General features: G+C 42.4%; 1 protein-coding gene and 1 long non-coding RNA gene across 3 annotated transcripts in view; one reads left to right on the top strand and one right to left on the bottom strand.

The window, feature by feature from the left end:
- Positions 1-3,308, top strand: part of ANKFN1 (ankyrin repeat and fibronectin type III domain containing 1) — a 365,709-nt gene extending 362,401 nt beyond the window's left edge. Inside the window, exon 17 of the mRNA XM_033183581.1 lies at positions 2,414-3,308. Within this exon, the coding sequence (XP_033039472.1) occupies positions 2,414-3,210 (797 nt within the window). The 3' untranslated portion in view covers positions 3,211-3,308. The remainder of the gene's footprint in view (positions 1-2,413) is intronic.
- LOC117067266 overlaps positions 1-12,833 on the bottom strand; it is a 59,750-nt gene that overhangs the window by 29,263 nt on the left and 17,654 nt on the right. The window lies entirely within an intron of this gene.

Below are 12,833 nucleotides of genomic sequence, written 5' to 3' on the forward strand. Positions count from 1 at the left end.
ATGACTTTCCTGGACTTCTATTTTCTTCCACACAACCACAGCTCTTGCTTGGCCCCAAAGCCTGAACAAGATAAACATTTGGAGGGAAAATATAGCCTGGACCACAGCTTCCCAGCTGGCCTCCCTGCTATCTCTTCCTCAGCAAGTTGATCTTACATCCTAGTTGCTATCCTAAATCATAGCTCTCATCTTGTCAATTCTTCAAAATTCTTTGATGACTACCCACTGGCTACAAAATAAGGTACAAACTCCTTATCTAAGCATTCAGTACCCTCCTCTGGTTCCACCCTACCTTTTTAAAAATTAAATGCTGTTTTTAAAAATGTTTTTTGAAATAATTATAGACTCCAAAGATTACAAAGAAATGTACAGGAAGTCTCATGCACCCTTCCCTCAGCCCCCAACAATTTTAACATTTTATACAACTCATATAATATCAAAACAGGACTACTTGTGCTCTTTCTTCTTCCTCTCTTGTTTCTAATCCTTTTATCGTTTGCATATTTGCTATTAAAAGCTACCTCCAGTCATTTTTTAAAAGTTGATGAAGACATAAATTAATATAGACATAGAGATGAATGAATGGAAGGAGAAAAATAAATGAAATTATAGAGTATTTCATCAATCCTGTCCCAATAAAATATAATCCCCCTTTCCTACATACCTGCACTTATTTGCTGAACTTCTCTTATAAAACCTATGTTCTGCCACAGTCTCACAGATGCATACTTTCTTTATACATCCATTAAAACAGTAAACTCCCTAGAGACAGATATAATTTCTTATTAATTTTATTTCCACTCAAGAACCAAGTACAGTGCTTCTATTAGAGCAAGATCTCAAGTAATATAGAATCTTCATTGTGAATAAATGGATGAATTAAATATCTCTGCCCCAAGAGTAATTAAATATCTCCAACAGTTGGGGGATGCTTCCTAATGGAAGTTTTGTTTGAGGAAAACCTTGAACAGATCAGTAGAACTCAAAAAGGCAGAAGAGGGAATCCTTTTATTGGTAGCCATTATTTAAAGAACATATAAATTGATCTCATCCTTTGTAGCTGCTGGATAATATTCCAAGGTACAGATGCACCACAGTTATTTAACCATACCCCTCTCAGTGGATACTTAGGTTTCTAACAGTTAAGATAAAGTTTGGGTTCATATTACCGAAGACCCAAATAAGAATGTCAAAAACACAAGGTACTTTCTATCTTGTGTGAAAGAAGCTCAAAAGGAGACAAGTCAGGGTTGATATGCGGACTTAATGGTCTTCAGGCAACAAGCTCTATTTTTCAGCCCCACCATCCTAGCATGTGGCTTCTATCTCCAAGGTTGCTCCATGACCTCATCCAACACATCTAGTTACAGGTAAACTGGAAGGAAAGAGAAAGAATGTAATGACCCAGCTAAGCCAGGTCCCTGTATGTAGCCTTTCAGAAGTTTCATACTATACTTCCATTTCCATTTCGGTGGTCAGAACTTAATTATATCGCCATGCTTAGCTGCAGGGAAAGCTGAAAAAAGGTGGTCTTTTACATAAGTGCATTGGTGTCCCAATTAAAATTAAGATTTTGTAACTAAACAAATAATAATGGATACTGGGTAACAACCAGGAGTGAAAAGGCAAAACTGACATCTTGCCCTGCCAATTAAGAGCAAGTATGCACATCATCTCTTATAGTAAGGAAAAAAAGCATTCCGTCTAGTTCTAGTCCCTAAAATACAAGAAACCTTGATACTGACTCCCAAACAAATCAAACTTTATCCATGAATTTTGCAATATTCCGAGGATAATCATGTCTGATTTTCCACCATCAGCAGACTGTAACCGGGTTAGAATGTGGGCTTTTCTTCAATTAACTGTTGTATTTTTTTAATGAGCAAGGTAGTCCTTCAGAATATGGAGGTGGACGGCAGCTAGGATTTGAAGCCAGGTTTACCAACTGCCACTACTGGCGTCTCCTCTTCTTCGTTCACCTTTTTAAATTCCTGCTACTTTGTCAAATGCAAAACTCACCTCTGAAATAATAGGGAATGAATAAATGAATAACATTTAGCTTTCTAGCCTGTTTCACCCTGTCCACAGCTGCCCAGCTAATAATAAAAGCGTGTGTGATGGGAATGAGGGAAGGTTGCCCTACTTCTGTCTAGGCTGGACCCGTCAGAGTTCCTCTCTTTCCTTTCCTACCGCTAAGACCAGAGCCCACTACACAATTTGTGGGGCCCTGTGCAAAATGAAAATTGTGGGGCCCCTTGTTCAAAATGTGTAAGCGTTTCAGGAGGTGACAGCAGGGCATTAAACGAAGCACAGGACCCTTCTAAGTGCGGGGTCAAATGCACTGATCCTATGCCTGTGAAGCGGGCTCCAGCTAAGACTGTATTTTTCCTAACATCAGTTTCTGGCTTCGCAGATTCACAGCCCTGCTCTGATGAAGAAGGCTGCTCAGAAGTCTTCCTCCCCACCGACAGTGACTATGACTCCAGCGATGCCCTGAGCCCCCGAGACCTGGACCTGGTCTACCTGTCATCGCAGGACATTGCGCAGCAGACCCTTATTGGCCTAAGTGGCAGCACCCCCGACGTCCTACAAGTGCACGACGTGAAAACCCCACTGGGGCCCGGCCAGGATCCCCAGGGCGAGGGCCCAAATCCCGATCGCTCATGTGCTGAGTTCCTCCATAGCCTGACCCTCACGGGGTTCACACCCAAGAACCACGCCAAGACTGTGTCAGGTGCGCGGCCGCCGCTAGGCTTCCTGGGAAAACGGAAGCCAGGCAAGCATCCCCACTACGGCGGCTTCAGCCGCCATCATCGCTGGTTGCGAATGCACAGCGAGACCCAGTCGCTATCGCTCTCTGAGGGCATTTACACACAGCACCTGTCCCGGGCCTGTGGTCTGGCCCAGGAGCCCGAGGAGGCCAAGCGGCCCGGCCCTGCCCTTGATGGTCCCAGGGGCCTAACTTTGGCCCACGCTGCCAGTCTTCCTGAGGAGCGGAACAGCAGTCCCCAGGACGCGAGGCCTTCGATCCGCCGCCTCTACGTGGAGCCTTACACAGCGGCCCTAGTGGCCCAGGATGAAAAACCATGGGCTGGCTTGAGCCCGCCCTCTGGAGGCCGCAGCACCCTGCCCAGCCCCACAGGCCCCGATGTGAGCCAGGAGGGCCCCACCGCCTCTCCCGTGTCAGAAATACTCAGCAGCATGCTTTAGGGAGGCCTATCCCGGCTGTCCACCCCTCCATCACTACATCACCCTTACCCCCATCCTGCCCCACTGTGACCCCACTCATTTTCAAGAGTTTTGAATGTTATAAATCCAAAGGTTACAAGTTCAGGGTCCTCCTTTTTTGGATAGAGTCGGGGGTGGAGGCCAGAGTTGCCAGTGCCATTCCCACTTCAGCCTAGAAAGGGCATGGGGGAGTTGTGTCAACATGGAATACGACATGCAATGACTCAAACATGCCACCCTGTTGGTGGCACCTATGACTGAAGTTGGCCATCCCAAAGAGAGACCCTCTGTTCTGCAGCTGGTTCTGTAATCAGACCCCTGGTTTAGGGCTCTTTCATGAGTTTGTGATTGATGACAAGAAGTTCTATAAATGAAAATAAGATTAGCATCGTTTCTCCCTCCATTCCAAACCTTCAGAAGAATTTGAGGGAAAGACACCAGGTTGTGTCTCCAGGGCACCAGGGTCAAGTGGGCTTGACCTTGGTTCCCTGTCAGCTAAACTAGGTCATTCCAAAGTACAGAGTTCTCAGGGCTCACCTTATCCAGTTTATCCATCAGTACTTATCTGATTAAATAGGCCTTGGCAGGCCTTTTTTTCTTCGCATAGTGGTGTGTGGAGACCACCAGAAACAAAAGTAGAGAATTCTTCTCTTTCAGCTCTATCTTGCAAAGACAGAATAGGACAGAAAGTAGCCCTTCCTGTATACTCAGCTCCCATCCAAGCATGAAAATGAACCATAGATTGTTACAGGGGTCAGGGAGATGGCTAAACAAAGTGAAAGCCTGAATTACAGATAAGACAGGGGAGGGAGAGAGACATGGGCAGAAATATATTTCCTTTACAATTCTAAGTTAAGCGATGTAAGTCCATGGGGGCTGTGTCTCTGAAAATCATAGTGGATCAGCTCCAGATTCTTCGATGATGAAATTGTCATTGAACCATAAAGTGCCCTGCAGATATGGCCAGTCAGCAATGGGCTCCTCACAATCCCACAGGCATATCCACTCACCCTACATCATAATCAAGAGTCAGATTGTCCAGGGCTAGGGTGGCTGCCTTCCCCTTTCATCCTACCTCCTTACATCAAATTTGCCCCAAAATCATCTGGCCCAATTGGCATCAGAGAAAGTATGCTCAGAAGCCCTTACCAGTGGTTCATTCCAAGGATGTGCTAAGAAACAACTGGAAATTTTGCTTTGGTCTCATTACCTCCATCTGAATTTCTCACAAGAATCCAAATTAGACAAATCACACTGCATATTCAGAAAAGGCACGAGTCTCTTCATCTCCTGGAGCCAAGACCCATTCACTTCACTGACGTTCTAAATGATCCTTTTCTGCTTCACAGGCATTTCAGTTAAATATTGCTCTTTATGGCCCTATCCTTGTCCACAGAGTTCTACCATTCCTCCTCAGGGGAGTTCATACAAAGTCCCCTGTTCACAATGTTATTCTGATCCCTTCCATTTTAAAAACATTTGATTTAAACATAAATAATTACCCTGCTGCAAAGGTACAGATTTGGCCCATGGCCTATGGTCATTAGAAAACTAAAGCCCAGAGCTCAGACTTTATTTTTTTAAGAGATTTTATACTCAATGAAACCCCCAAAGAATCTTGATCAGAATCACTACAGCTCCCTTTTCATGCCTGGGAGGATTTTAAAATGCAGTTTTCTTCTGTCTAAGTGAATTCTATGTGCATGGAAAGGGAGAGTGTTAGAACTAGAAGGGATCATAAAATTCATCTAAGTCATGGGTTTACAGGTAGGGCAATTAAGACCCAGAGAGGTTAAGTGACTTGCTCAAGGTCATGGAGCTGGTTTAGTCTCAGAGATAGGGTCAGAACTAGAATCATTCCCTTTATACCAGACTGTCCCATTGGGAATTGGTCCATACCTAATTAACTCTTGATTGTTGTCTACAGGGTGCCCCCTATTTTGTAGATCATCTACCTACTTCTGATTTCAAATTCAGCCTTTACCTAACAAGTTTCCAATATTACAAAGCTGCTTGTTGCCAGGGAATAGCAACTTCATGTAATACACATCTCAGTTAAGTTAATTAATTAAAAAGTAAATTTGGGAAAAACATTTCGAATTATGCCTCCTAGTTAATAACAAGAATGGCAAAGTCATTTGCACTCAGTTTCTACTTATTTCTAATTATAAAATGGATTGTTCTGTTCAATGAGTTTGTGAGATGATATTCTAGGATTGTGAAGAACTAAGAATCCAAGGAAGTTCCTGATCCTGATCATTCTGATGGCATAGGAGGAAGTTTGTGACTGAATCAGGTGGGAGGCATTCAACAAACAGCAGAGGCAGAAACTGACCCACCCTTCTGACCCCTCATTTGGTTGGTAACTTCTGGCATACTGGACCAAAATTGCATTAATTTTAAACCTGCTATTTTATATTGGGGACATAAGGTTATTTTTTCATCTTCTGGGAGGAAAGAAGGCATGCCCACAAAAAGAATAATGCATGTTACATTTTAATGGGCATACTTAAATCAATTGAAAATGTATTTTATTAGCAATATTCCTAAATAAAACTGGGTATTTTATAGCTTCCATAATTAGCTATTATTCAGGTAGGTTTCCCCATACCTCCACTTTGCAATATTTTGTGAGCCCAGTTTAAATTAATCCATTCTCGTGAGGGACAACTGTGTTCTCTAATTCACAGTCCTTTATTCATTTGGCTGATCTCCTACGTATAGAGACTTTACAATGTCTGAGGATATTTTGTTTTATTTTATTGTTTTTGTTTTGTTTAATTTTGGATACAATGGATTTTTGTCTTTCACTGTTTTTTTGTTTTTAATCCAATATGAAAGCCTCTGAAGGAAACTGTCCCAGGTCTTCTTTTCCAGGGTTTTTCTAACATGCTTGATCAGCTTTCGTCATTTGTAAAAATCCTCAAAAATCCTTGATTGAGGTTCTCTCATATGTCTGTCTCGATTCTAAGTCCCACTGAGATCCAAAGAATCAAGTGTGAAACATAGTCCTGGGCCACAAGAAGCTCACAATCTGATCTAAGAATGTAATCGTATGTTCACCATACATCTTCTCAACAGTCTCTTAGAAGAGGCAGGAGCCTGTCTCCTCAGCCAGGCAGACATAGTGCATGTTGGACTACATCTTTGATTTCTTCTTGCTGTATAGACTCTTGAGGGAGTACAATCTGGAAAATGCAAGTCATGGATGTATATGTTTGACAACTACTTAACAAAGCTAAAACATCCTCTTAATTGGCAAGGGTGCCTGGGAAACAGTCATTAAAAACATTCACTCCAGGGAATGAGTATTTTAAGAAGTAGGTACTTAAAGATGAGAGTCATTCCCTTTAAAGAACATTCACTAATGTTCGAAGCAATAATTACACTGGAGAAAATTGTTTCATTTGGTTTGAAAATTGAAGCAAGTTAGTAATAATATTTCGCCAGTCCTCTTTCCTGAAGGATCCCAAAGCACTTTATGAAAAGCAATGACTGGAGCCTTGTTGTACTCCCTTAAAGAAACTTTGTCCAGGAGCCACCTGGCAAACACCTACCGTGTCCTAGCCAGGAGATCATGCCAGACAAGTGGAAAGGAGGACTGGCCCCTCATTCATTGTTATCCTGCCACACAAATGTGTGCCCTGGTGAGTTTGGAGCTCTTCCCTTGAAGATAACTCTGTTAGACAAGGAGACATCCCAGAAAATACCTCCTTGGTCTCCTCTGGTTCTTCATCCTCCAACCAAGATGTACTTACTTTCTCTTGGAGAACTAACTTAACAGCTTAAGTTAGGTATGTCTGCAATGCATTTAAGTTGCCTAGTTATGTCAACAAGACACAGAATTCACTGGCTTCTGAAAATGTACACGTTAGGAAGGTGATAACATTTTTCTACAGCTCTCTCAACTTTGTATGTAGCAGAGCTACAGCAAAGAGTGTGCATCTCTTGGTATATGTGCTTATTAAGCTATCACATACCAATTAGAGAAAGTAGCTATAGATTAACAAAGAACACTCTCTAAGAATTCAAACTGGGTCTTAAAATTCGAGGGGCGGAGCAAGATGGCCGAATAGGAACAGCTCCACTCTCCAACTCCCAGCGCGAGCGACACAGAAGACCGGTGATTTCTGCATTTTCAACTGAGGTACTGGGGTCACCTCACTAGGGAGTGCCGCACAATCGGTGCTGGTCAGCTGCTGCAGCCCGACCAGCGAGAGCTGAAGCAGGGCGAGGCATCGCCTCACCTGGGAAGCGCAAGGGGGAAGGAAATCCCTTTTCCTAGCCAGGGGAACTGAGACACACAACACCTAGAAAACTGGGTGACTCCCACCCCAATACTGCGCTTTAAGCAAAGGGGCACACCAGGAGAATATATCCCACACCTGGCCAGGAGGGTCCCACACCCACGGAGCCTCCCTCATTGCTAACACAGCAGTCTGAAAGCTAACTGCAAGGTGGCAGCCAGGCTGGGGGAGGGGCGCCCGCCATTGCTGAGGCTTAAGTAGGTAAACAAAGCCGCTGGGAAGCTCGAACTGGGTGGAGCTCACAGCAGCTCAAGGAAACCTGCCTGTCTCTGTAGACTCCACCTCTGGGGACAGGGCACAGTTAACAACAACAACAACAAAAGCAGCAGAAACCTCTGCAGACGCAAACAACTCTGTCTGACAGCTTTGAAGAGAGCAGTGGATCTCCCAACACTGAGGTTGAGATCTGAGAAGGGAAAGACTGCCTGCTCAAGTGGGTCCCTGACCCCTGAGTAGCCTAACTGGGAGACATCCCCCACTAGGGGCAGTCTGACACCCCACACCTCACAGGGTGGAGTACACTCCTGAGAGGAAGCTTCCAAAATAAGAATCAGACAGGTACTCTTGCTGTTCAGCAATATTCTATCTTCTGCAACCTCTGCTGCTGATACCCAGGCAAACAGGGTCTGGAGTGGACCTCAAGCAATCTCCAACAGACCTACAGCTGAGGGTCCTGACTGTTAGAAGGAAAACTATCAAACAAGAAGGACACCTATACCAAAACCCCATCGGTAAGTCACCATCATCAAAGACCAGAGGCAGATAAAACCACAAAGATTTGGAAAAAGCAGGGCAGAAAAGCTGGAAATTCAAAAAATAAGAGCGCATCTCCCCCGGCAAAGGGGCGCAGCCCATCGCCAGCAATGGATCAAAGCTGGTCAGAGAATGACTTTGACGAGATGAGAGAAGAAGGCTTCAGTCCATCAAACTTCTCAGAGCTAAAGGAGGAATTACGTACCCAGCGCAAAGAAACTAAAAATCTTGAAAAAAGAGTGGAAGAATTGACAGCTAGACTAATTAATGCAGAGAAGATCATAAACGAAATGACAGAGATGAAAACCATGACACGAGAAATACGTGACAAATCCACAAGCTTCAGTAACCGACTCGATCAACTGGAAGAAAGAGTATCAGCGATTGAGGATCAAATGAATGAAATGAAGCGAGAAGAGAAACCAAAAGAAAAAAAGAAAAAAAGAAATGAACAAAGCCTGCAAGAAGTATGGGATTATGTAAAAAGACCAAATCTACGTCTGATTGGGGTGCCTGAAAGTGAGGGGGAAAATGGAACCAAGTTGGAAAACACTCTTCAGGATATCATCCAGGAGAACTTCCCCAACCTAGTAGGGCAGGCCAACATTCAAATTCAGGAAATACAGAGAACGCCACAAAGATACTCCTCCAGAAGAGCAACTCCAAGACACATAATTGCCAGATTCACCAAAGTTGAAATGAAGGAAAAAATCTTAAGGGCAGCCGGAGAGAAAGGTCAGGTTACCCACAAAGGGAAGCCCATCAGACTAACAGCAGATCTCTCGGCAGAAACTCTACAAGCCAGAAGACAGTGGGGGCCAATATTCAACGTTCTTAAAGAAAAGAATTTTCAACCGAGAATTTCATATCCAGCCAAACTAAGTTTCATCAGTGAAGGAGAAATAAAGTCCTTTACAGATAAGCAAATGCTTAGAGATTTTGTCACCACCAGGCCTGCCTTACAAGAGACCCTGAAGGAAGTACTAAACATGGAAAGGAACAACCGGTACCAGCATTGCAAAAACATGCCAAAATGTAAAGACCATCGAGGCTAGGAAGAAACTGCATCAACTAACGAGCAAAATAACCAGTTAATATCATAATGACAGGATCAAGTTCACACATAACAATATTAACCTTAAATGTCAATGGACTAAATGCTCCAATTAAAAGACACAGACTGGCAAACTGGATCAAGAGTCAAGACCCATCAGTCTGCTGTATTCAGGAGACCCATCTCACATGCAGAGACATACATAGGCTCAAAATAAAGGGATGGAGGAAGATCTACCAAGCAAGTGGAGAACAAAAAAAAGCAGGTTTGCAATCCTAGTCTCTGATAAAACAGACTTTAAACCATCAAAGATCAAAAGAGACAAAGAAGGCCATTACATAATGGTAAAGGGATCAATTCAGCAGGAAGAGCTAACTATCCTAAATATATATGCACCCAATACAGGAGCACCCAGATTCATAAAGCAAGTCCTTAGAGACCTACAAAGAGACTTAGACTCCCATACAATAATAATGGGAGACTTCAACACTCCACTGTCAACATTAGACAGATCAACGAGACAGAAAGTTAACAAGGATATCCAGGAATTGAACTCATCTCTGCACCAAGCGGACCTAATAGACATCTATAGAACTCTCCACCCCAAATCAACAGAATATACATTCTTCTCAGCACCACACCGCACTTATTCCAAAATTGACCACATAATTGGAAGTAAAGCACTCCTCAGCAAATGTAAAAGAACAGAAATTATAACAAACTGTCTCTCAGACCACAGTGTAATCAAACTAGAACTCAGGACTAAGAAACTCAATCAAAACCACTCAACTACATGGAAACTGAACAACCTGCTCCTGAATGACTACTGGGTACACAATGAAATGAAAGCAGAAATAAAGATGTTCTTTGAAACCAATGAGAACAAAGATAAAACATACCAGAATCTCTGGGACACATTTAAAGCAGTGTGTAGAGGGAAATTTATAGCACTAAATGCCCACAAGAGAAAGCAGGAAAGATCTAAAATTGACACTCTAACATCACAATTAAAAGAACTAGAGTGGCAAGAGCAAACACATTCAAAAGCTAGCAGAAGGCAAGAAATAACTAAGATCAGAGCAGAACTGAAGGAGATAGAGACACAAAAAACCCTCCAAAAAATCAATGAATCCAGGAGTTGGTTTTTTGAAAAGATCAACAAAATTGACAGACCGCTAGCAAGACTAATAAAGAAGAAAAGAGAGAGGAATCAAATAGACGCAATAAAAAATGATAAAGGGGATATCACCACCGACCCCACAGAAATACAAACACCATCAGAGAATACTATAAATGCCTCTATGCAAATCAACTAGAAAATCTAGAAGAAATGGATAATTTCCTGGACACTTACACTCTCCCAAGACTAAACCAGGAAGAAGTTGAATCCCTGAATAGACCAATAGCAGGCTCTGAAATTGAGGCAACAATTAATAGCCTACCCACGAAAAAAAGTCCAGGACCAGATGGATTCACAGCTGAATTCTACCAGAGGTACAAGGAGGAGCTGGTACCATTCCTTCAGAAACTATTCCAATCAATAGAAAAAGAGGGAATCCTCCCTAACTCTTTTTATGAGGCCAACATCATCCTGATACCAAAGCCTGGCAGAGACACAACAAAAAAAGAGAATTTTAGACCAATATCCCTGATGAACATCGATGCAAAAATTCTCAATAAAATACTGGCAAACCGGATTCAGCAGCACATCAAAAAGCTTATCCACCATGATCAAGTGGGCTTCATCCCTGGGATGCAAGGCTGGTTCAACATTCGCAAATCAATAAACGTAATCCAGCATATAAACAGAACCAAAGACAAGAACCACATGATTATCTCAATAGATGCAGAAAAGGCTTTTGACAAAATTCAACAGCCCTTCATGCTAAAAACACTCAATAAGTTCAGTATTGATGAAACGTACCTCAAAATAATAAGAGCTATTTATGACAAACCCACAGCTAATATCATACTGAATGGGCAAAAACTGGAAAAATTCCCTTTGAAAACTGGCACAAGACAGGGATGCCCTCTCTCACCACTCCTATTCAACATAGTGTTGGAAGTTCTGGCTAGGGCAATCAGGCAAGAGAAAGAAATCAAGGGTATCCAGGTAGGAAAAGAAGAAGTCAAATTGTCCCTGTTTGCAGATGACATGATTGTATATGTAGAAAACCCCATTGTCTCAGCCCAAAATCTCCTTAAGCTGATAAGCAACTTCAGCAAGGTCTCAGGATACAAAATTAATGTGCAAAAATCACAAGCATTCTTATACACCAGTAACAGACAAACAGAGAGCCAAGTCAGGAATGAACTTCCATTCACAATTGCTTCGAAGAGAATAAAATACCTAGGAATCCAACTGACAAGGGATGTCAAGGACCTCTTCAAGGAGAACTACAAACCACTGCTCAGTGAAAGAAAAGAGGACACTAACAAATGGAAGAACATACCATGCTCATGGATAGGAAGAATCAATATTGTGAAAATGGCCATACTGCCCAAGGTTATTTATAGATTCAATGCCATCCCCATCAAGCTACCAATGACTTTCTTCACAGAATTGGAAAAAACGGCTTTAAAGTTCATATGGAACCAAAAAAGAGCCCACATTGCAAAGACAATCCTAAGTCAAAAGGACAAAGCTGGAGGCATCACGCTACCTGACTTCAAACTATACTACAAGGCTACAGTAACCAAAACAGCATGGTACTGGTACCAAAACAGAGATATAGACCAATGGAACAGAAGAGAGTCCTCAGAAATAATACCACACAGCTACAGCCATCTGATCTTTGACAAACCTGAGAGAAACAAGAAATGGGGAAAGGATTCCCTATTTCATAAATGGTGCTGGGAAAATTGGCTAGCCATAAGTAGAAAGCTGAAACTGGATCCTTTCCTTACTCCTTATACGAAGATTAATTCAAGATGGATTAGAGACTTAAATGTTAGACCTAATACCATAAAAACCCTAGAAGAAAACCTAGGTAGTACCATTCAGGACATAGGCATGGGCAAGGACTTCATGTCTAAAACACCAAAAGCAACGGCAGCAAAAGCCAGAATTGACAAATGGGATCTAATTAAACTAAAGAGCTTCTGCACAGCAAAAGAAACTACCATCAGAGTGAACAGGCAACCTACAGAATGGGAGAAAATTTTTGCAATCTACTCATCTGACAAAGGGCTAATATCCAGAATCTACAAAGAACTCAAACAAATGTACAAGAAAAAAACAAACAACCCCATCAAAAAGTGGGCAAAGGATATGAACAGACATTTCTCAAAAGAAGACATTCATACAGCCAACAGACACATGAAAAAATGCTCATCATCACTGGCCATCAGAGAGATGCAAATCAAAACCACAATGAGATACCATCTCACACCAGTTAGAATGGCAATCATTTAAAAGTCAGGAAACAACAGGTGTTGGAGAGGATGTGGAGAAATAGGAACACTTTTACACTGTTGGTGGGATTGTAAAC

Source organism: Trachypithecus francoisi, unplaced genomic scaffold (assembly GCF_009764315.1).
Source record: "Trachypithecus francoisi isolate TF-2019V2 unplaced genomic scaffold, Tfra_2.0 Lachesis_group20, whole genome shotgun sequence".
In the NCBI taxonomy this organism is placed as follows: domain Eukaryota; kingdom Metazoa; phylum Chordata; class Mammalia; order Primates; family Cercopithecidae; genus Trachypithecus; species Trachypithecus francoisi.